Source organism: Ambystoma mexicanum, chromosome 4q, assembly GCF_040938575.1.
Source record: "Ambystoma mexicanum isolate Mex_15411 chromosome 4q, UKY_AmexF1_1, whole genome shotgun sequence".
NCBI lineage: Eukaryota > Metazoa > Chordata > Amphibia > Caudata > Ambystomatidae > Ambystoma > Ambystoma mexicanum.
This window is the reverse complement of record NC_090928.1, coordinates 41,434,811-41,458,926: the sequence shown is the minus strand read 5'-3', so window position 1 is coordinate 41,458,926 and position 24,116 is coordinate 41,434,811. Positions and strand designations below refer to the sequence as shown.

General features: G+C 47.4%; 1 protein-coding gene across 12 annotated transcripts in view; it reads left to right on the top strand.

The window, feature by feature from the left end:
• The window catches only part of AFDN (afadin, adherens junction formation factor), a 2,107,422-nt gene that overhangs the window by 1,790,971 nt on the left and 292,335 nt on the right, over positions 1-24,116 (top strand). For all 12 annotated transcript variants that reach the window (XM_069607417.1, XM_069607414.1, XM_069607416.1 and 9 more), the window contains one exon: positions 7,823-8,881. In XM_069607417.1, coding sequence (XP_069463518.1) covers positions 7,823-8,881 — 1,059 coding nt within the window. The remainder of the gene's footprint in view (positions 1-7,822; positions 8,882-24,116) is intronic.

Sequence of the window (24,116 nt, the reverse complement as noted above, 5' to 3'; positions counted from 1 at the left end):
AGAGACCTAAACGGTCTCCCATGAGGATAAAGTGGTTATGAGGACATAGCCAAATTTCTTAATGAAAGTAGGGTCTTCCTTTCATATTAATGAGGAGATTGTGCACCCAACCTTCTTCCTACAATCTCAGTCGGAAGCCAAGAGGGGATTACATTGCTTGGACGTTGCAAGACCTCCCACGTTCTATCTAGACAGGAGGAAACAGTTCAGGAAGTCGGATGCCTTTCTTATCACTTTCGGTTGGGCTTTGCTGGGGTCTCAAGCATCCATTTCCATGTGGACGGTGGAGGCTATCTCAGAGGCATCCAAACTTCAAAAGAGGTTGTGCCCGGTGAATATGCATGCACACGCAGTGAGACTTAAGGCCACAGCGGTCGCATTCCAGAGGCAGTGGCCGTGGCATGTTATCAGTAAGGCGGCCACATGTGATTTGCCATCGGCTTTCTGAAAGCACTTCTGTTCAGATGTTAGTGGCTGGTCAGATGCTGAGTTTGGAAAAGCGGTACTCAAGAACCTATTCACAAAGTAGATACTAACACTTCTCCCTAAGGGTTATATTGGTTGTAATTGCCCATACATTATGGAGGAAAGGGGAAGGGATGTAGGAGTAATTAAAAGTTACTCACTGAAGTTACTAACGTACTCTAGTCCATAGTCCCATTTCCTCAATACAACCCTCAGTCCCCCCCAATAAAAGTATCTCGGTCTAAATGAGCCGTCCAGCACATTCAAGGAGACTGGGGCCAGGCTCCGGACAGCGGGTATGGCGGCATGGTCACACCCGTATCTGTGCCTACGCGTGCATTAAATTTAAAGGGGAAGTGCACTTTTTGAAGGCAAGAAAGTTCCCGTCCCTATGGAGGGGACGCCCATACAGTATGGAGGAAAGAGGACTATGGACAATGAGTATGTTAGTCACAACTGTGAGTAACTTTTAATTATTGACTGGATCTCATCTTCAGGGCATAAAAGCTCATTCACTAACAAAGCAACATGAACTATTAGAAAAGCAACTGTGAGATACCTTGAATTAGCAACATGATTCATTACTACATCTAAATAACCATGGCGCATGCAGGTAACAAATGCCAGGAATGTGTAGAAAACGTACATCCCTATGTATCGGCCAAAAGCTGTCTCTAAATTCCACATTCTGGCCACACCAACTTAATTTTAGAACAACACTCCAGTCCTAGTAGGCATATCCAGTGCACGTTTACACACATATATATATAAAATCACTGAATTAAATCAATTTGTGTACATGCTGTACCCGTGTGAAGTGCGTTCATCAAAACAATCACTTAAAAATCACCACACTTCAGTATGGTGTACAGCCTGTTAAAGCTGATCAACCTTTAATAACTAAATGGTATCAGTGTTGTGTAAGAATTAGTGCAGTCCAACTGGTGTGCGGCTACACAAGACTTATCTCCTTGGTAATAGAGCCACCTTTTAATATAGGCCTGCACTACACACGTTGGTAGTGTGACTGAGCAGCCAGGCCCATCTTAAGAGGGGTACTTTGAGCTGTAGAGCTGTGCAGTGAAACTAGTAAATGCAAGTATCCAATTAAACACTTACACACTTAAAGGTATAATAAATTATTTATTTATACACAAAGATATTTAAAGCATTCTTTAAAAAGCAGAAATTGGCTGTAATATGAATCCCAAGGTAGGATTCAATCAAATAGTGAACAATAAAGCAGGTGAGTAATTTATTCATATGTTACACATGTTCCAGCACCTGGAGGTGACGTAATTTGAGGTCCGTATAGCATTTCTATCGTATCACCTTTGCAATATTGAGTCGTTCAGGAAGGAAGGTTAGTTAGATCAGAAAAGACTGATAGGTTATAAGAACAGTTAGATTCTCCCAAATGGATGCAGGCAGTCAATTATCCCTGCATTAAAGTGTTACATGTAAGACCTGTAGGGGAACAAGCACTGCCAAAGCCAATAGGTTTCTGAAGGAGGCTTTTATGGAGCCAGGACAGCCAAAGTCACTGGACAAAGTCAAAGTTCTGATTCTCTTCTTCTTAGAAAAAGGTTCTTAAATAGTCTGTGTTAAATAGAGAAATCACAGAAACTCAAGAGGAGTCACCTTTACAAAGCACAAGTTGTAAGGCCGGTGCAGGTAAGTTGAGGTCAACTTGGTGTGGGGTTAAAATGCACCCCGAAAGGTAGGAAGCATCCCAAATGGCAAAAGGGTAAAATACACCATCCCGACAGTACCTTGAAAATGAAGAAAGTGTTCCAGCTGGTTGCCTACACGATGCAATGCAGTTGACCCTTGTTCCTGTCCTTGGTTGTGGTGACGAAAGGGAGGACGTCTGGCAGCCTCCTGCGACAACACTCGAGAGAGGGACTCGGCAGCAATGGATGTCCGTCGATTCAGCGGCTCTTTGTGGTTTTGGCGCCTTTTTCTCAGTGCCAATGAAGAACGAAAAGCTCTGGTTAGGATTTCCTTGATCCCTCGGTCCTGGAATCTGGTGAGTGGACTCTGGAAGCAGATTTCTTGCTTTTGTAGCTTCCTCTGATGCCTACGAAGATATGGCCGGATTCGGACTTCGGAAGACAATGCACTCCCAAGTGGTCGAGGTATCCCGGGTATTGGGCTTCTGCAGCCTTGGAAAGTCATAGCAAGTCGGAGGTTGTGACAAAATAGAGTTTGCCTCGAGGCTAGTTGGTCCCCGCAGCGTAAGGGAGGAAGTCGTCCTTTGCGGGTCATTGCTGTTGATTCGAAAACTGGGTCAGCACAGCTGCAGGGCTTCATTGGGCACTTTGCAGTTCAGGAGGGTGTTGCTGGCATTGTCTCTCCTCTGCTTTGGATTCTGTTCTCCAGTGGTCGACTCTGCTCTTAGTCCCAACAACCTTGCTTTTTATGCAAGTTCCCATTCATTCACAGCCCTGTGCTGTCAATCACACAGCAGGGTGGCTGTCCTTTTAGGACAGCCAGCCAGCCAATACAAACTGGTTTCACTCAGGCACACCTAGAGACAAAGGACAGGGAGATTTCGGGACCCTCCCTCACCTCCTGCCTTTCCAGACACATTAGAGCCTGGGCGGGCATCAGCCCTGATGCCCGCCAAAAGGGAAACTACACAAAGGGTTCAAACCTGATGCAAACAAAGTAAACGCCTAGAAGAAACTAACAAACAAGAAATGGTGAAGAAAGAAGGGGGGGGGGGGGGGGGGGCATTTTGGGAAAATTGTCACCCTTGTGTGCAGCACTGCATCTGGGTTATCAACCAGATATAGTCACTAGGTAGAAACCACTGCCACCAGCCATTCAAGTTATTTAGTGTAACAAAATGTTACATGAGGAATTACTATGTAGCCTCCCAGCACTCCACATAGGGTGGTGTGTGCTGGACCTGTAAAAGTAACAGTAAGTAAGACAGGGGTCATCTTACTATTATTGGGAACAGTAGTTGACTCAAGAAAATGTTGTTAAACAATAAGGTCCAAGGGACTTCTCAGTGGCAATGCACAGAAGGTGCTGTGTGTCACAGTGCAAAAGCAGATGCCTGTGGAGCTAACCATACTCCATAAACCAGTAAGGAACATGGAAAATCATAGTCTGGAAAACACATGAGTGAGTGAATAAAAGGTACCACTCTCTCGGAGTAAACTTTAAAATGCCTGGAGTCCAGCAAAAGATCTGGGGGTCTTTAAGGTTGAAGGGAATTGGCACACAAATGAAAACTCTCCCTAACAAACAGAATGCAACAAAACCTGCTAAAATTGTACGTATGACCACATATCAATGATGTTTTGTAAAGGTGTTGAACGCAGCCCAAGCTCATTACGCGATCATTCGTTTCCACGCTTTTCTCAGGAATAACATGGCTAGTCTTTCACTTTCCCACCCATGTGGGGAAACATTAAGGGCCTGCCTCACAGTTTAGTACCGCAACACAAACTGTTTTAAAACAGTGGGGTCCCTTTGATGCATCTGCCGTTGTGACATCACTGTTACGCTTTGCTTTGACATACATGTTAAACATATGCCATTTTATAGTGGAATAGTCGAACACAGAAGCATCAATACTTGAATGTCTACAATCTAAACATAAGATTAAACAGCTTGAACAAGCTATTAAACACAGCCCCGCAGATGGCACTCCTCTTGATCATTCAAACATTTAGCAAAAGACTTTAAGCAGTACATCCATAGATGTTTTCTGTTGGCTAATTTACTTTCAATGGAACACTTCTTGAATCATTCATCACTTATTCTAAAACACATCACTTAATATCATCTACAGTGTTTTTGAATTCCTAAGTGTCATATTACCAGTCCGAATATGTGACCTATATTCTGTAATTCTGTGATTTACTTGGATTTGGATTTGGCAACATATACTTCATTGCAAGGACAACTACTTGGATAAATATCATGTGAAGAACCTCAATTTGTATGTTTATCGAGAGCCCATTGCTTGCCTCTGTTAATGAATTCTGTGATTTTGGAGGTAAACTTGCAGCCTGCACATGCACCACAAGTCTAATGTGTGTGAATTGTGGGTAAATGCAAAAGCTCAATTACATTGTTTTCTTTTCTATTCAATCTTAATGAGCATACTAAAGGCTGACATATGTTGACTACTCTTTTAATTGCAAAAGTCTAAATCTGGTTCTGTTACTTTTAATATGTGCCATTTCTTTTTTAAATGAGCTGTCTAATTGCATCACTATTAGGACAGAATGTTGTGACACAAACCAATCTATCACTTGTCTTTAAATGTTTCATTTCTAGTTCATATGGCAGGGGAGAACCCTGAGGATTGGGAGGGCTACTCTAACTTTACCTAGGGAGGAGGGAGGTTTCGGGTTACTAGATTTTCTTCTCTATTACCGGGCCGCCCAGTTGCGCGTTCTTCGGGAACATATCAAAGAGGGGATGGGAACCTACTGGTCCTACCTAAAAGATATGGACGCCCACCCTCTTAAAGTATGTGACCTCCTGTGGATTCCACGCAAGTTCATCCCGAGCAGGTTGAAAGTCCATCCAACCTTGGGAGTACTCTGGGCGATTTGGAAAGAGGGGCCCCCGACCGCACACCTCACTTCATGGCCCTCCCCGATGTCCTCACTCTGGGGTCACCCTCTCAAACTTGGTAGTAGGGGGTTCAGGAACGCCCAATCCTGATTGGACATGGGAATGGAATGGGCGGGGCAAATGTATAAAGAGGGCGAGTTCCTCGCGTATGAGGAAATGAGGGAGGCTCTTGGGCAGGGGTCTCTCTCAGTTTTCGAATACCTGCGTCTGAAGTGAAGGGCATTCTCTGCGATCGGTCATGGGGCCAAAACCTGAGGAGACAGTTGACTCCCTTTGAAAAACTATTGGACACGGCAACAACAAGGAAGGGGACAGTGTGCAAGATGTACAAAATATTGAACACCAACAACTTAGAGGTGAGGAGGGGATTCCGTACGTTCTGGAATGACCTAGCAGGGGAGGCCCTCTCGGAGGACACATGGCCTAGGATATTCAAAATAGCATTCCACAGGAACTTATTTACATCAGATATGGAGCACAATTTTAAGATCCTGCAGGGGTGTCATAGGGACCCATTGAAACTGTCAAAGATGTTCCCAGGGGTGTCACCTAGATGTCCAAGGGGATGTGGCCAGGTGGGAATGAGGGCCCACATGTGGTGGTACTGCCCAAAAGTTCAGAAGTTTTGGGAGAATATAAGGGGATGGATCGCGGAGGTCACTGAAGAATTACTCCCACAAAATCCGCTGACGATGCTGCTGGGCCTCCCCACCGGAGGAAACGGAAATATACAGGTACCCAAGAATTTGGGAAACAATGTTGAGGGCGCGTAGGGTAGCCCTGGCACAGAAATGGAAGAGTCCGGTGACCCCTTCCAAAGATGATTGGCTGAAAAAATTAAAGAACATGTTCCTCATGGACAAACTGACCACTATGGTTAACAATGATTCCGGCACATTCCAAGCAAATTGGTACGGTGTGCGACAGGCATGGGGATAGGGAGGCCCATTGACACCATGAGGATGCTCTGGTTCGGGAAGGGTGGGAAGGGGAATGTGAGGTATTTAAAGTGTATTGGGCGACCTACGGCCCGGGGGACAGCAGACGCAATAAAGCCAACGATGATGTCATCAAATATTTCAGCTCCCAGGCACCAAGAAGAAGTGGACATATGGAAGCTCCTGCGGTTAAAGTTCTGATTGGACAATCCAATTGGGGGGTGGGATGGAGTTGGGGAGGGGGTATGGGGGGGGCAAGGGGTTGGGTTCAAGGGTCTGATGAAGGTGTCAAATCTGTATCTACAATGGGCCTGTTTGGTTTTATTCACATTTTCTTAATATAACAAAGTTTAAAAAAAAAATGTTTAATTTCTTTCCAGTACTTGTGTATAATCTGCCTCTCTTGCTCTGTCATATGACTGTTTAAGTAGTTTTTTGAAAACCCCTGATTCTTTCTTTCATTATAAATTGGCTAGCAGTGTAATGGAGCTATGTAAGTTTGGTAGGACCATTTTTTTTATTAAAGAAATCTCTAGCGTTAGGTTCCTACCTTAAGATTACCATGGTTGCTGGGTTTCGAAAAGGTTTGTCTAATACATTTCCTCAGACATTTTGCGTTTCCCGCCTGGGACCTTAGCCTGGTTCTGACATTACTTACGGGCTACCCATTGAACCGAGCAGTCATGTTCCTTAGGACATTTGACTCTGATAGTGGTTTTCTTGGTGGCGATAACATCTGCCAGAAGTGTGAGAGAGCTTAAAGCTCTCTGCTCTAGTTCCCTGTATCTTCTGTTTTCAAAATGGAAAGTTACCTTTGGGGTTAAGCTACCCCTTTTGCTGAATGTGGTCTCTGATTTTCACGTGGACTATAGAATTAATGTGCCTGTTTATCTGCCACTTCATCCCACGAAGAAGAAAGAGAGGCTACACAGATTGGACCCCAAGCAGGCTTTGTTTTTACCTAGCTGGACAATGGCCTTTCATCGGAACAACCCTATTGTTTCTTTTGTTGAGGCACGTTTTGGAGGTATGTTTTGGATGGCTGTGTCAAAATAAATCATATCCCGTTGGATTGTGCACTTTTTGAGAGCAGGGTAGGAATGGCCTCTGGGCTCACTCGACTAAAGGAATAGTTTCCACTTTGGCTTTGTAGAGACAGGGGATCCTCTAGCAGATATTTGTCTGGTGACCACCTGTTCTTCCCTGCATACCTTCTCACAACACTAATGTATGGACTTGCAGTCTGGACAGGATGCTTGGTTTGGAGAGCTGTTATCTAAGGTTTCTTAGTTTAGGGCACTCTTTTCCCCTCCTCCAGTTCAATGTATACTGTTATGAGAGTCTTCCGAGATGAGAAATCTGTGGCAGGAGAACCTATCAGAAATAAAATGGCATAATTAGTACTTTTACCATCACAAATAAGAATATGTTGCATGGGTGCTTGCTGAGGCCAGGTTTCTGTTCTGACCAGTTGAAAAACAAAATGTTTAGTCTGCATCGCTATTAACAGGATAAAATGGGTATGTCCTAACTCCCATGTAACATTGTTGCTGGGCATAGTTTGTTTTACCATATGCTCATAGAAGTGTATTTCCAGAGCCCACGTTTTCTTTCACTACACTTAACAAATCAATTACAAGAATGTTGCTGGTGAATTATTTTCTGATGCATTGTACTTTTATTGCAGTTACAGCCATCTCCTTGGCATGGAAACATATTTTTGTTGTTTATTGTTTAGTATGTGTGTAGCAGGATGTTTGAAATACCATTTATGAGAATTTGTGACCTTTTTTAATCATAACTCATTTATTTTGCAGCGTGTTACTTACTCCCAAGAAGAACTGCGAGAAAATAATTTCCAGCAGGAAAGGAGCCGCTTAGAGCCAGTTATGCGCAAGGATGTGGAGTACATTGATCGAAAGCAGGAGCCGGATACATGGACAAACCAAAGTTCATCTGTGGAATCTAGCACATCAAGTCAGGAGCACCTAAACCATTCTTCTAAGTCTGCTTCCACTGCCTCCACTGCTAATAGGACTGGTCCAGGTCGTTGGAAAACGCCGCTTCCTCCCCAATCTGCACCAGTGACAGTTTCCCTGCCTGTCAGGACAGACCTTCCTCCTCCTCCCCCACCCCCACCTGTCCTCTATGCATCTGAATTTGAAGGAACCCCTGTTGATTTGCCTCTCCCGCCCCCACCTCTTACAAGTGTGCTGGGTTCTCAGGCAAATTCCCAGGCCGCCGTTGTAGAGCGCAGGAAGCGAGAGGAGCACCAGCGGTGGTACGAGAAAGAAAAAGCACGATTGGAAGAGGAGCGAGATAGGAAAAGGCGTGAGCAAGAGAGGAAATTAGGCCAGGTGAGACCTCAGCCACCAATTCCTGTACAACCTCTTCAGCCACCTGCACAGCCTCAATTCCCTTCCAGTGTTGCACAGCAGCCAGGAAAGTCTGAAAAGCCTACCACTATGCAAAGACCACAAGAAACAGTCATCCGGGAGCTGCAGCCACAGCAGCAGCCCCGCACTATTGAGCGGAGGGACCTTCAGTATATTACCATCAGCAAGGAAGAGCTGTCATCCAGTGATAGCCTTTCCCCAGATCCCTGGAAGCGTGATGCCAAGGAAAAGATGGAGAAGCAGCAGCAAATGCACATTGTGGACCTGCTGAGCAAGGAGATCCATGACCTCCAGAGCAAGCTTGATCGCACGTCAGAGGAGAATGATCGCCTTCGCAAGCTCATGCTTGAGTGGCAGTTTCAGAAACGTCTCCAGGAATCAAAGCAGAAGGATGATGATGAAGATGATGACGATGAGGAGGACGATGACGTTGACACAATGCTGATAATGCAGCGATTGGAAGCAGAAAGAAGAGTTAGGGTAAACTTAAGTTTCTTTGTGTTTTCAGTACCTTCTAATCTCACTGAACCGCAAAATGTATTATGATTTTGCCAACCCCATCCCACTGTCCTTCACCTTACGGTTCCACCCTCATCCTTAACCAACTTTGTTTCTCCTCATTTTGAGCCAGTTTCTTTTGTATAATGGTATTGCAGTTGGTCTATACATGTATACATGATTGAACATTTTGTCTAATCTGTATCAATGCATATCAACTGTATATTTTTTGTTTTCATTGTTGCCCTGCTTATGAGCCCCTTATGCCGAAAATAAAAACCAGCTACATTTAGCGCTAGACCTACATACCACGGCCCCTTTTTGTGAAGTCGTACCCTTTCTGCCATAACATTTACACCTTTAGGATTGTGTTATATCCCCAATTTCTTTACACCCTTTGCACTGGCGTATGAGTTAGCTTACTGAGTGACAAATACAGCCAGAATGTGATCCTTGTCCAGTCCTTGGATCTGCCACATTCTTGTCTCTGCAGCAGCGTCTGTCATCCCACTCCACCCAAATACCCAAGTTGAGCAGACATACAATTTGAACTCTGTATCTGTGTTTGTAGTTATTTTCATCATAAGTTAGAAGACTTCTGTAAAATAAGCTGCACAACCCTTTGCACCTGTACTCAAATTGAAATTTTAAAACATGAGCACCATGTTTTAAATAGGAACATTTTCATTGAAGTTACATATATTAAATACGTTTCGGCAAAATGACATAATTTGAATTGTAAACAGCTGAAATTGCGAATTACATGGTACATGGTCTTCAACCTGGGTGATCAAAAGGCAAAGATTGAAATCAAAGTTTTTTTTTTTTTTTAAAGCTGAATACTTTTTTGACGTTGTTTGAGATGCTGAGAAGTCACACGTGGAAAATGTGTTTCTTGAATGTGCCAGTTTCAAATGTACTTAATTTATAAGTGCCACAACAGACAGTTGATAAATATAATTTCTTTTTTTCATAGCAAATTAGAGTTTTGAGATTCCAACATGGAAATTGTTACCAATATCCTAGTAATTCCTTCATTGATTCCTAAAGATTTATGGAGACTTTTACTCATCTAAATTGGAGTCACCACTCCATCGATCTCCATCTTTTCTGTGTGTGTTCCCACTTTTTCATTTGTCTGTCTAACCTGTCTTGCTAATTGTGTGCGAGTGAGATGAAATGTTATTTCTTTCGCTAGGAAGTCCCTGTTAGCTAGTTTAACATACAGACATTTAGTCTTTTGCTGCCATGCCTTTTCCTTACTTTGTTGTTTTCTCAACACATTGGGCCTCATTACGAGTCCGGCGGTAACCGTGGCGGTAAAACCGCCTCGTTACCGCCGGACTCATATTACCATTCCGCCTCTGTGATTCCCGGAATTACCGGGGCATTACAACCCCGGTTTTCCGGGAATCACGGAGGCGGAATGGTGTTAATCCCCATTCCCATTGAGTCCTATGGGACTCAATGGGGATCATGGAAACACCGGCAGCATCTCGTAATGCTGACGGTGTTTCCTCGTCCGCCTGCAGGTGGGCGGTGTTAAACCCGCCAGGTCAGACCTGGCGGGAACATCACCTCCCGCCTGCAGGAGTTGTGATCGCCCGGCATGGAAACAACGGTGGCGGAGGGTTTATCGCCACCGTTGTTTCCATACCGGGCGATTTGTAATGAGGCCCATGGTCTTTAAATGTATTTTTAATGTTACCCTTAATTGTGCACCCTGTCAGAAATATAGAAATGTTTGTAAGAACTAAATGCAACCACCTAATATTTAGGTTTCTGTACAATACAGAAAGTGCCAACACAGCTTCTTTTTGAGTAGCACTGTCAACAGTGATTCCATAGCTCAGAAATTCATTCCAGCAGCGCTTTAATGATGGTCAAAGCATAATCTCTCTAAATTTCTAATACATCCTTTTCTTTTTTTTTTTAAACAATTTTTAATTTTATTTCAACCAAGCACAAAAACAAACTTGCAGTACATATTGCATAATTTCAAACTTTTGTACAACTCAATGTCTACTGCATCTCCCGTTCCCTCCCCCCGCACCCCCATTCGAGCCTACTCTACTTTGCATTCTGTTTCTTCATCTTGCAGATAGATTCCCTCTTCTACGGTCTCTGCCTGGTCTTGGTCACTCGACCAATCCTGTATAGGCCCAAATAGCGTGACTATTAAATGTTTCCAAGCTGTCAAGGTTTCAGCTTCTTCATCCCCTCCAGTATTACTAGCTTCCTGCCATACAGTAGTTTCAGCTTCTGCCCATTTCTGAAGGTCTTTCCACCATATTTCTATACTTGGTCTATGGCATGCCTTCCATCCCATGGCAATTCTACGTTTCGCAAGTATATATGCCAGATCCTTTAATTTACTTACATGTTTAAACTTGGGTGGCCTGGGGAACCCTCCTACCAGGCATGCCCATACTATGTCCACCCTTCTTTTAATTCCTTTTTCTTCTAGTTTATGAGCTACTTCGCCCCAGAATCTCTCAATTTCTGGGCATACCCAGAACATATGCGTCATCCCAGCGTTTTCCTCGCCGCATTTGGGGCATGTTTGTCGTTCTGCGTTTTTAAATTTGGCTATCCTCTGGGGTGTCATATAAGCTCTCTGGGTTATATACAGTTGTATTTGCTGTAACCTCGCATTCCTTGACACTTTCTTATGGTACCCTTGGGCTCGCTCCTACATCCCATCACTCATTGTGGCACCCACTTCTTCCTCCCAGTCTTGTCTCAGTTGTACTACTTCCATCCCTGCTTTAGACATCACCAGCTCATATATCCTAGATTTCGAGGGGATTGGGTCCTCCGACGTATTCCATATCTATGACAGTAATCACCACAGCTGTGCTACTTCGGAAAATCTTTTGGCGTCTGTGTCCTGCGTCGATGATGTCGATACGCCGTCCTCGAGGGCCTCCGTCGAGCCGACATCACCGGATGTTATAAGTGGGACGCACGACACCCGTAGCCTCAGTTCTGTTTTTTCCGCGAACGTGTTTGCTTCGGAGATCTCGGCGCGCCTCGATTCTACTGAATCCTGTTCTTTCGGTTCTTCGAAGCCGTTTCTTCATTGCATTTGTATGATGTCTTCGGCTTCTTCCACCCCGCGGTCTGGGTTTAATGGGATTCCTTCCGAAAGGAGATGTTGGTGATTTTTCAATCGCAGGGCTACGGTCCGTCTGCGCCGTCTGAGGATGCCGGCCGTGGCCGTACTAGAGACACCGCTCATCCGCCTTCAGGCTCGAGCAGTCGTTGCGACCACCGGGTGCCTTCGAGTTTCCGGTCGGACAAGGATGGTCGCTCTAGGCATGCTTGTTCCAGGTCCCGGTCCTCGACGCCCTCGAGACCGCGAGAATCTGTGATGTCTTCGAAGAAGACATCGACACCTGCGGTGCCGAGGTCGTCGACGGACTCTCTCGAGGCTCCGCCTCTGAGGAAGTCGTCGACGCTATCGGCGCCCAGGCTGTCGAGAGACACGCTCAGGGCTACGCCGTTGAAGCTGTCGTTGCCGGGCTCGACGCCGATTCCATCGACGCCTTTCGAGGCGGTGTTGTCGGGGGTACCCCGTGGCACAGTGGAACCCCCCCAGAAAGGCTCTGGCCAAGGCTAAACATGTCTTTGTTCCTTTTTCTCTACCCTCCTTCCAGCCTCTGGATTATATTTCTGAAGTGGATGAGTGGTCTGAGAAAGGTGAGGCTCCTGCAGAGGTTCCTGATGACCTCCTTTCTGGTCATAGCCAACTTGAGGAACAGCGTCAGTCGTTGCACGATGCCAGTGATCTAGACACCTTTCCGGAGGTGGAGTTTGGTAGGCCTGAGCCTGGCATGCATGCTGCGTGCTCTTACCGGTGCCTGATGTCGAGGGTCACGCATTACCTGGGGTGGTCGGCACCCCCTGGGGATTTTCAGCAGGATGACCTGACTGATATCCTCGATCAAGGTCCACCAACTGACCCGGTGCTGCCATTCCATATGGCCTTGCAGAGAAGGGTGGCTGCGGCCTGGACTTCTCCGGAGAGTCTCCCGGCAGTGAGCAAGTCCTTGCCGAAGAAATATCGCCCAGCCAGTGGCGACCCCTGCTACTTGACCACGCACCCCACTCCGGAGAGTTTGGTGGTGCAGGCGGCTACGGCCCCGGCAAAGCAGGCGTCGTATCCTACTTATAGGGACGACAAACGTTTTGACGGCTGGGCGAAGAAGGTGTTTTCTTCTGGGGGTATGGCACTTCAGGCGGCCAAATCCATATGTGCCTTGTCTCGTTTCACACAGACTCTGTGGAACTGTGTTGCATTAGCGGCTGAAAGTATTCCCAAAGGGGACGAACGGGATGGTTTCCTTGCTATGGTTCAGGATGGCAAGGATGCCATGTGTGAGGCCGTTCAGTCGGGTTTGGACATGGCAGATTGTGTCAGCCGGTCCATGGCGGCGAGCACCGTAATACGCAGGTTTGCGTGGTTGTGGAAGTCTGGGTTCGCTCCTAATGTGCAGTCCCGGCTCCTCAACATGCCCTTTGACAGTGAACATCTTTTTGGCAGCAAGGCTGACGAGAGCCTTGAGAGGTTGCAGACCTCCAAAGCTGCAGCGAAGTCGTTGGGCGCTGCAGTTCGCCAACCTCCGCCTTTTCGTCCTAGGGGACAGCAATGGAGGGGAGGTTCCTTTCGCTATTACTCGTCCTTCAGTAAAGCGGGAGGAGCTAGCAGTCAAAGAGGCCACCGTAAGAGTGCCAGAGGTGGAAACAAGGGTACTTGAGGTGCCAAGGCCACTCGGGTAGTTGCCTCTTTGCCCTCAGGCAATGCCGCAGCCGCTACCACTCAGTCATGAGGCCAGGTCCCATGGTTCGCCGGTTGGGGGAAGGCTGGCGCAGCATCTTGTAGAGTGGCGAGCCATTACTTCAGATGTGTGGGTTCTGGAGATCATAAACCACGACTACTGTCTTCCTTTTCGGCAGAGGCCTCACGACAATCCACCTGGGAACCTCTCTTCGAAGAGTCCGGATCCGCTCCTTGCGCAGGAAATTCAAGCCCTGCTGGAGAAAGGCGCCATAGAACTGGTGCCTGTAGCGGAGAGGAACAAGGGATGGTATTGCCCTTATTTTTTGATTTCGAAGAAAGACGGGGGATTGAGACCCATCATGGACTTGCACAGTTTGAACAAACTCCTCAGGAAGGACAAGTTCAAGATGGTTACTCTCTCTCAAGTCCTCCATGCCCTTCAACTTCAGGACTGGTTGGTGTCTCTCGACCTCAAGGATGCTTACTTCCATGTGCCGATCCATCCCAAGCACAAGAAGTACCTGAGGTTCGCAGTTGGCGACTCGCACTTTGTTTCGGGTCCTGCCGTTCGGGTTGACCTCAGCCCCGAGGGTTTTCACCAAGCTCATGATGGTGGTGGCAGCGCATCTCAGGAAAGGGGGGATTCATGTCTACCCCTACCTGGACGATTGGTTGATCAGGGGGAGCTCTCCCGAGCAAGTTCTGGATCATCTGTCCGTCACCTGCCACTCCCTTCACAAGCTGGGCTTCTCCCTCAATTTAAAGAAGTCCCATTTGACACCAACGCAGCGGCTCCAGTACATCGGAGCAGTGCTCGACACATCCCTGGGGCAGTGTTTTCCTCCCCAGGTGCTTTTCACATTCAGCAGATGGTGCACAAGTTTCAACTTGCCCAGAATCTCCCAGCGTCCGAGTTCTTGAGACTGCTCGGCCTCATGGCATCCTGCATTCTTCTGGTGCCAGAGGCTTGTCTGCGGATGAGATCTTTGCAATGGGCACTCAAGCTCCAGTGGTCTCAGTCCTCCGGCAGGCTGTCGGACCCTGTTCAGGTGCCGCCCTCGGTCGCCCAGGACCTTCTGTGGAGGGCTGTCGAAGGCAATCTGATGAAGGGGGCCCCATTTTGGCTGCCCTGGCCGGAAGTGACGATCGTAACGGACGCATCCCTCACGGGATGGGGAGTTCATGCCAACGAGTTGACAGTCAGCGGTCGTTGGTCCCCGTCGGATTCCAGACTCCACATCAATCTGTTGGAGCTGAGGGCCATCAGGCTTGCCCTGAAGGCTTTTCTGCCGACTGCGCGAGGAACGAGTGTCCTGATTCTAACGGACAACAGGGTGGCCATGCACTACCTCAACAAAAAGGGGGGGCAAAGTCACTTCCTCTGTGCATGGAGGCGATGCAGTTCGAGTTCTGGGCCATCCAGCAGGAAGTTTCGATCTCGGCAGTTCATCTGGCCCGAGACGACAATAAGATGGCGGACACTCTCAGCAGGCAGAGCACGATCTCTCACGAGTGGGAGCTGGCTCAGGAGATTCTCCTGGAGATCTTCGCCCTTTGGGGGACCCCTCAAGTAGATCTCTTCGCCTCCAGTGTCAACCGGAAGTGCGAAAGGTTTTGCTCGCAGGAATTTCCTCCAAAAGGAGCCTTAGGAGACGCGTTCGTGGTGGAGTGGTCATTCCCACTGCTGTACGCATTTCCTCCAGTCCCCGTCATCCCGCAAGTACTGCGGAGGTTCGGTTCCCGGATGATCCTCATTGCTCCGGCGTGGGCCCAGAGGACGTGGTACCCGGACCTTCTCGACTTGTCCATCTGCCCTCCGCGTCGTCTTCCCTACTGAGACGATCTGCTCTCACGGGAGGGGGGTCAGGTTCTCCATCCAGAGGTCAGATCCCTCAACCTTCACGCTTGGCTTCTGAAAGGTTGAGGTATAAGGATTGGGACCTCCCTGAAGACGTGATGGAGGTGTTGCTCTCGGCCAGGCGGCCGGCGACAAAGTCTCTGTACCGTTGCTGTTGGAGAAAGTTCTGCGACTGGTGCAGAGTTAAGAATGTGGATCCTTTTGAATGTGACATTCCCATGGTTCTGTCTTTTTTGCTTTCTTTGGCCCACAGGGGCTTGCAAGTGTGGACCATTAAAGGTTACCTGGCGGCGCTGTCCATCTTTAAGCGCTCGTCTGAAGAATGTTCCTATTTTAAGATTCCTTTAATTTCTAAGTTTTTGAAAGGGCGCACTAATGTGTTCCCTCCGTCACCTTTTCTGGTGCCCGGTTTGGATTTGAACCTTGTTCTTAAGTTTCTTATGGGTGCTCCATTTGAGCCTTTACATTCTTGCCCTTTGAGACTGCTAACTCTTAAAACTGTGTTTTTGGTTGCGGTTACTTCCGCTCGCAGAGCGAGTGAGTTACAGGCACTTTCAGTTAAGCCACCCTTCACTGCGTTTCATAAGGACAGGATTGTCCTTAGAGTTCGTCCTTCTTTTCTTCCGAATGTGGTTTCGGATTTTCATTTGAGCCAGAAGGTTGTTCTTCCGGCGTTCTATCCTCCTCTCCATCCTGGTAAGGAAGAGGAGAGGCTCCATAGGCTTGATCCTAGGAGAACGTTCTATTTCGCGTATGTCCCGGGTCAGAGTGGACGATCAACTTTTCATTGGTTACGCTGGAAAGCGTTTGGGACAAGCTGTGACGAAACAGACTTTGTCTCGGATTATTTTAGCTATCTCCGAGTGTTACCGCTTGGCGGGTAAGGACCCTGCGGCTGGCTTGCGGGCCCATTCTACCAGGGGAGTGACTGCGTCTACTGCCCTGCAGAGGGGTGTTCCTATTTGTCACATCTGTGATGCAGCCACCTGGGCTTCAGTACATACTTTTGTACGTCGCTACTCCCTCGAATTCCATCAGAGGGCAGGATCTGGCCTTTGGCAAGGCAGTCCTATATTCCGCAATTTGATTGGGCATGCTAAATTTGTGTTCTAAATTCTTTTCCCACCTCCTTGCATTGGTATACGTCGGAGGACCCAATCCCCTCGAAGAACAAGTTACTTTCTTACCTGGTAATATTCTTTCGATGGGATGGTCCGACGACGTATTCCATATCGCTCCCTCCCTACCTTCCCCGCTGCAGAATTTCTTTTGCGATTGCAGCTTGCGTTCCGCAAGGCCTTGTGTGTCTGACTGGCAGAAAACTGATGGCACACGTTCTGGGGGAAAAAACTATAACTGAGGCTATGGGCGTCGTGCATCCTGGTTATCACATCGGGTGACGTCGGCCGTCGGAGGAGGTCCTCGGGGAGGGCGCATCGACGTCATTGATGCAGGACGCAGACGCCGAAGATTTTCCGAAGCAGCACAGCTGTGGACATTACCTGTCATAGATATGGAATACGTCGTTGGACCATCCCATCGAAAGAACGTTACCAGGTAAGAAAGTAACTTGTTCATCTCGTGCCCTCCTTCTGCTATGTCATATATTATGTCTATGGCGGCATCCGGTTGGTCTTCTAATACTATTTCGGACCATGTCTCTTTGATTCGCCGCACCATCCTGTGGTATGTAATATATTGACCCATATGTAACCCCGTTTCCTCCACCAACGTCCCACATTCTTTTATACACCCCTCTTGCCATATGTCTCCCATTGTTGCTATCCCTACCTGTTCCCAGTGCTTCCTGATCATCTTCATTAGTTGGCTTTCTTTTCCCGTCAATGAGACTAGTGCCACTTGTGGGGAACACAGGGATGGGTTCTCCATTACCTGACAAGCCTTATGCCATATTTCCCATCCCAATATCATCATCTCTGAGCGCTCTTTCATGTCTGATTTGGGCATCCATATCATTTCTTTCAGGAAGAATGGGTCACATTGCAGTCTAAACAGCCTAGTTTCTGAGGTTGGTTCTTCTGATAACCATTTTGCCACATATTGTAGTTGGCTTGCCAGGTAGTAGATCTCAGTTTGGCAGTTTTATACCCCCTTTATCATACAAATTTTGTAATTTCCAAAGGGCTATTCTGTTCCTCGTCCCATGCCAAAGAAATTCCCTACATATGCTATGTATTTTAGTGAAAAACCTCCTTGCTATCAAGTATGGTATATTCCCAAAATAATGCAATAGTCTCGGCAGAACTACCATTTTCAGCATTCCCCCTCTTCCTATCATCGCTAAGGGGAGCTTTGCCCAGAACTTCATACTATTTTCAATATTTTTGACCGCTTTCTCAGTATTATGTTTGTGCTCTGCCTCCACCATATGATAAATACCTATCCCAAGATATCTGAACGTATTGACCTCCCATGGTGTTTGTAAGACAGGTAAATGGTCTTGCGGGATCCCTTTGTATCTACCCAACGGAAATATACATGATTTTTTGCGGTTCACCGCTATGCAGGACAGCGACGCATATCGCTCCATCACTTCCAGAACATATTGGAGATTTTCTTCCGGGTATCGTAAATACAACAGCATATCGTCAGCGTACAAGGAGACTAGGTGCGGCTCCCCTTTAATGGTAATACCCATCATGTCATACTGCTGCCTTAGGTATATCGCCAGGGGCTCTAGCACCAAGATATACAGCATGGGGGACCACGGGCATCCCTGTCTAGTACCCCTACTAAGTTGCCACCTCTCCGATATTATTGCTCCTGTTTTGACCCTAGCGAGCAGTGCGCTATATAACAGTTTGGCCCATTTAAGATACCCAGGCCCTATCCCGTAATTGGATAGGGCTGCAATCAGCCAAGGCCATTTGACTGAATCAAAGGCTTTTATTGCATCCAACGATACAATTGCCATTTCGCCCGCATCCCCTTTGGCATGTTCAATAACTCGGTGAAGTCGTCTAAGGTTATTGGATATATTCCTATTTGGAACATATCCGGTCTGATCGGGGTGCATTAATTTATTAATGATCCTTCTCATTCTGTTGTGAGTATTTTGCTGTCCTGATTGATCATTGACAGCTGTCTGAATACTCCGCAGTCTTTGCCAGGCTTATTAGGTTTATGGAGCGGTATGATGATCGCCTCTCTTAGGGACTCTGGCAGCCTTCCTATTTCGTATGCCTCGTTTAGCATCACTAAAAGCGGGGGAAGCACCTAATTTCTGTACATTTTATAAAATTTGCTAGGGAGTCCATCGGCCCGCGTGGGTCTTGCTGGTGGGTCTAGCTGCACTACCACCTCTTCTAGTTTTTCTAAAGTGATTGGGGCATCCAACTCCTCTCGCTCTTCTGCGTTATTTTGTGGCAAGTCTGTCTTCCAGTGTTTCCATTATTTCCCTACAATTGCTTTCCCCGTCATCCCCATACAAATGTTGGCAGTACTCTAAAAATGTGTGATTCACACCCTCTTGGCTGTCCACTATACGCCCATCCTCTTTCGGTATTGCTCTGATTGTAGGTCTGGGGATCTCGCTTTTATATAACCATGCCAGCACCCTCCCTGGTTTATCTCCTCCCGCATGTTGTCTCTCTATATACTTTTTATAGTTTAGATTGCTCAATCTCTCCCAGTATCCAGTGCATTTCTGTTGCAGCCTGAGTATGGTTTCGGTATCTTCCTGAACATTACCCTCACTGCTCAATGCTGTTACTAGTTCTTTTTCGGCTTCCTGCAATTCAGTTAATATCCCTCCTTGTAGTCCCCTGGATTTAGCTATGGCTTATTATTTCTTCTCTCAAATCCTCCCTGAACATTGTGTCTTTCAACGCCTCTGCTCTAAGGCGCCACGTTGGTATCCTTGCTCTTGGGGGTCAGTATTGCCATATTAAAACCAGTTGTGAGTGGTCTGATAGGACCCTTGCTTTGTATTCTATCTGCACTATTTCTGTCACTAGCTCCTGTGTAGCAAACATATATTCGAAGGGATTGTGTCCTCCGACGTATTCCTTATCTTGATAGATCATCTCCAGCTTGCTGGCCTCAGACATTTTTTTTAGTAGAGGGTGCTGCGCGTCGACGTCCCTCGAGCCGATGTTCCTCGACAGCCTCCGTATCGGCGCTGATGTCATCATGCGTATAAATAGACTTGCGGAGCGTCCGTTGCTCAGTTCTGTTTTTCCGTGCTTCGTGGGCCTCGGAATCGTGTTGCTCAGTTCGTTAGTCAGATATATTCTTCATTATTCCTCAAGAATACCAACTCTTACTCGATGGCTTCCTCATCCGAACCGACGACTCCACGGTCCGGCTTCAATAAATATTGAGACTGTGGAAAGAAAATGTTGTTGACAGATCCTCACAGGATCTGTTTGTGGTGCCTGGGATTGGAGCACCAATGTTCGGAGTGCGAGGACTGCATGTCCATGACGGCGAAAGCCTTGAAGGAGCGTAATGGGAAGCTTGAGAGAGGTAAGACAGTTAAAACTCCTTCGAACGTTTCCTCGGCAGAGTCGAGACATTCATCTCCTCGCCGACACAGGAAACATTCTCGTTCTAGGTTTCGAAGCAGTTCCCACCACTCTTCGAGATCCAAGCATTCGAGTAAGAGATGTCGAAGATCCCCTTCCTCGTCTTCTATTTCCCCGGAAAGAGTCACCTGCCCCACAAAACATAGCTCTCAGGCCGGGTGGGAGGAATTCCGTAAAAGGATGCTTAGCGTCTTCGAGAAAGCGGCCTCGACCCCCTCGAAGACAGCTGAGCGTGATAACCTGGGTGAAAGACCCAAAAAATCGAAACGCTGCGAGTCGTTGCACCCGGTGAAAGAAACTACTCGAGAGCGTTACAAACCCTCGAGCAAAGGCACCGTGCCATCGACGCCATCGTCGAAAGTCCCTTCGACGCACAAATCTGCGTCATCAACGCCATTATCGAAGGGCTCATCGACGCATAGGTCGATCGAATCGATGCCGTCTTCGATGCCGATGTCGACGCCGAAAAAGAACAAAACCATGGCCGTCACTACCTCACAGCCAGTGGTCATACCCAGGGCCTCTATCACGACTTAGAGAATGTCATCGACAACCTCGAGTAGGATTCTGATCCTCTCGAGCTCTTCGAGGCCTCTTCCGATCTTCTCGACGCCTTTTTCTGTGTCTTCGAAGCCTTTAACGTCTGCGTCGACGACATCGACGTTTTCTCAACCAATTATGACAAATTTGGCCCCTTCTGCTCTGGAAATGGGATTTAAGCCATTTCCAAGGTCTGATTATTTCAGACCTTTGTCTTCAATTTATGAAGAAGGGGAGGATTCGGATCAAGAAATACCCTTTGGGTTGCAGAGAACTACAACACCTGAACCAGGGGAATTTACCTCTGAGGAAAATAGGTTAAAGGACCTTCGAGAATCCTTACATGAGGCAAGTGGGTTAGATACTTCCCCAGAAATAGAATTTGCCAAACCAGACCCAGGAGAACATGCCGAGACCCCTTACAGAATTTTAATGGCAAGGATGATAGAATTCATGGGTTGGTCTAAACCTTCACCTGCATTCCAACAGGGTGACCTTACTGATATTTTAGTTAAAGGCCCACAGGAGGATCCTGTGGTTCCATTTCACGCTGCATTACAAAGAAAAATATTGGCTAACTGGGAAACTCCTGAGGTTATCCCGGCGGTTAACAAGAAGTTATCAGCCAAATATAGGGTATCTGCTACTGACCCTGAATTTTTGTCTAAACATCCAACTCCAGAGAGTCTGGTTGTTCAAGCAGCAACTGCATCAGGCAGTAGATCGGAATACCCTACTGTTCCACAGGACAGGGAGGACAAAAGATACAACTCTATGGCTAAGAAATTCTTTTCTGCATGTAGCATGGCGTTGAAATCTATTAACGCTACTTGTACGCTTGCAAGGTTCAGCCATACACTTTGGGAGTGTGCTTCATCAGCGGCTGACTGCCTCCCAGAGGGAGAAGAAAGTGAAGCGTTTCTAAACTTCATTAAGGATGGTAAAGACGCAATGTGTGAATCCCTTCAAATTGGCATTGATTCTGCTGACAGTATCAGTAGGGCCATGGCGGCAAGTACTAGAACCCGCAGATTTGCGTGGTTGCGAAAGTCTGGGTTTGCTTCAGATGTACGGCTCTTCTTTGTTTGGTAAGAAGGCGGATGACAGCCTAGAAAAGTTACAGACATCCAAAGCAGCAGCAAAATCCCTGGGAGCCGCAATCCGTCAAACGCCATATCGCCCCTCAGGAACCTCTTGGAGAGGTAAGTCCGTTCGCTTTTATTCCGCATTCAGAAAAGGCAGAGGACAGTCGGTTCAAAGAGGTCAAAAAAGATTCACCCGAGGTGGACGGGGTAAAAATACAAAAGCCGCAGTAGGTGCCTCTTTACCTTACCCTCGGCATCTGCATCAGCCGCCTCTAAATCACTCTGAGGACTCTTCTCACAAGACACCAGTAGGGGGCAGGCTAGCTCAACATCTGACGGAATGGCAGGCTATTACGTCAGATGCTTGGGCATTGGAGACAGTTGCCCAAGGTTACTGCTTGCCTTTTCTACGCATTCCTCAGAGTCATCCACCGGGGAACAGCTCTCTGAAAGTTCCAGATCTGCTCCTCTCGGAGGAAATTGTAGACCTGCTGGAGAAAGGTGCCATAGAACTGGTACCTGTAGCGGAGAGGAACAAGGGCTGGTACTCCCCCTACTTCCTAATACCGAAGAAGGACGGAGGACTGAGACCTATCTTGGACTTACGAAAATTTAACAGGTTCCTCAGGAAGGACAAGTTCAAGATGGTAACTCACTCTCAGATCCTTCAGGCCCTCCAGCTCCAAGACTGGCTGGTATCTCTGGACCTTCAGGATGCTTATTTCCATGTGCCAATCCATCTCAAAAACAGGAAATACCTGAGGTTCGCAATTGGTGGCTCTCATTATCAATTTCGAGTTCTGCCATTTGGGCTGACCTCCGCCCCGAGGGTCTTCACCAAGCTAATGTCGGTAGTGGCTGCAAGTCTAAGGAGGGAAGGGATTCACGTCTACCCCTACCTGGACGATTGGCTGATCAGAGCTGTCCCTCCTGAACAAGCTCAGATCCAGCTAGATTATGTCTGCCACTTCCTTCACAAACTGGGCTTCTCCCTGAATTTAAAGAAGTCACAGATGATACCATCACAGAGACTCCAGTTCATTGGAGCGGTCCTGGACACATCCCTGGGGAAAGCTTTGCCACCAGAGGTGAGGGCTCAAGATGTTCTGCACATGGTCACCAAGTTTCAAAATGCCCAACGCCTCCCAGCCTTCGACTTTTTGAAGTTGCTAGGCCTCATGGCATCCTGCATCTTCCTTGTGCCAGAGGCTCGCCTGAGAATGAGATCTCTTCAGTGGGCACTAAGAACTCAGTGGTCGCAATTCTCAGGGAGAATGACAGATCTCCTTCAGGTTCCGGACAAGGTGGCTCGAGACCTTCAGTGGTGGGCCTGTCAGGAGAACATTTTGAAAGGAGAACTGTTTTGGCAACCATGGCCGGAGATAACAGTAGTCACAGATGCCTCACTGACGGCGTGGGGAGCCCATGCCAACGTCTTGACTATCTGCGGTCGTTGGTCTCCATCAGAGTCCAGACTACATATCAACCTGTTAGAGCTAAGAGCAATCAGACTAGCGCTGAAGGCTTTTCTGCCATCTGTACAGGGGAAAAATGTCCTGATAATCTGATAATGACGGACAACACAGTGGCCATGCACTACCTCAACAAAAGAGGTGGCGTAAGATCACTGCCTCTGTGCAGAGAGGCGATGCAGCTCTGGTTTTGGGCAATCCAAGAAGGAATCTCTCTATCGGCAGTTCACTTAGCCGGAGAGAAAAGCTTGACGGCGGACGCTCTGAGCAGGCAGAGCACAGTCTCCCACGAGTGGTAACTAGCTCAGGAAGTCCTTCAACAGATCTTCACCCTTTGGGGAACCCCTCAAGTGGATCTGTTCGCCACCAGCATCAACAGGAAGTGCGATCAGTTTTGTTCAAGGGAATTTCCCCCGAGAGGAGCTCTAGGGGACGCGTTTGTAGTGGACTGTGAGTTTCCACTTCTGTACGCGTTTCCCCCAGTCCTTGTCATTCCTCAAATGATCAGGAGGTTGAGAAGATTCCGGAAAGCCATGATCCTAATTGCCCCGGACTGGGCCAGGAGAACATGGTACCCGGACCTTCTGGACATGTCCATCTGCCCTCCAATTCGTCTTCCACTCAAGGAGAATCTTCTCTCGCAGAAGGGAGGTCAGGTTCTCCATCCAGACATCAGAACCCTCAACCATCACGCTTAGTATCTGAAAGGATGAGATACAAGGATTGGGACTCCCAGATGACGTCATGGAGGTGTTGCTTTCGGCCAGAAGGCCAGCAACAAAGACTTTATACCGCTGCCGTTGGAACAAATTTTGCAGCTGGTGTAGAGAAAAGAATATCGATCCCTTTTCATGTCGTACACCAACGGTGTTATTTTTTCTACTCTATTTGGCAAATTCGGGCCTTCAGGTTGGCACTATCAAGGGCTATCT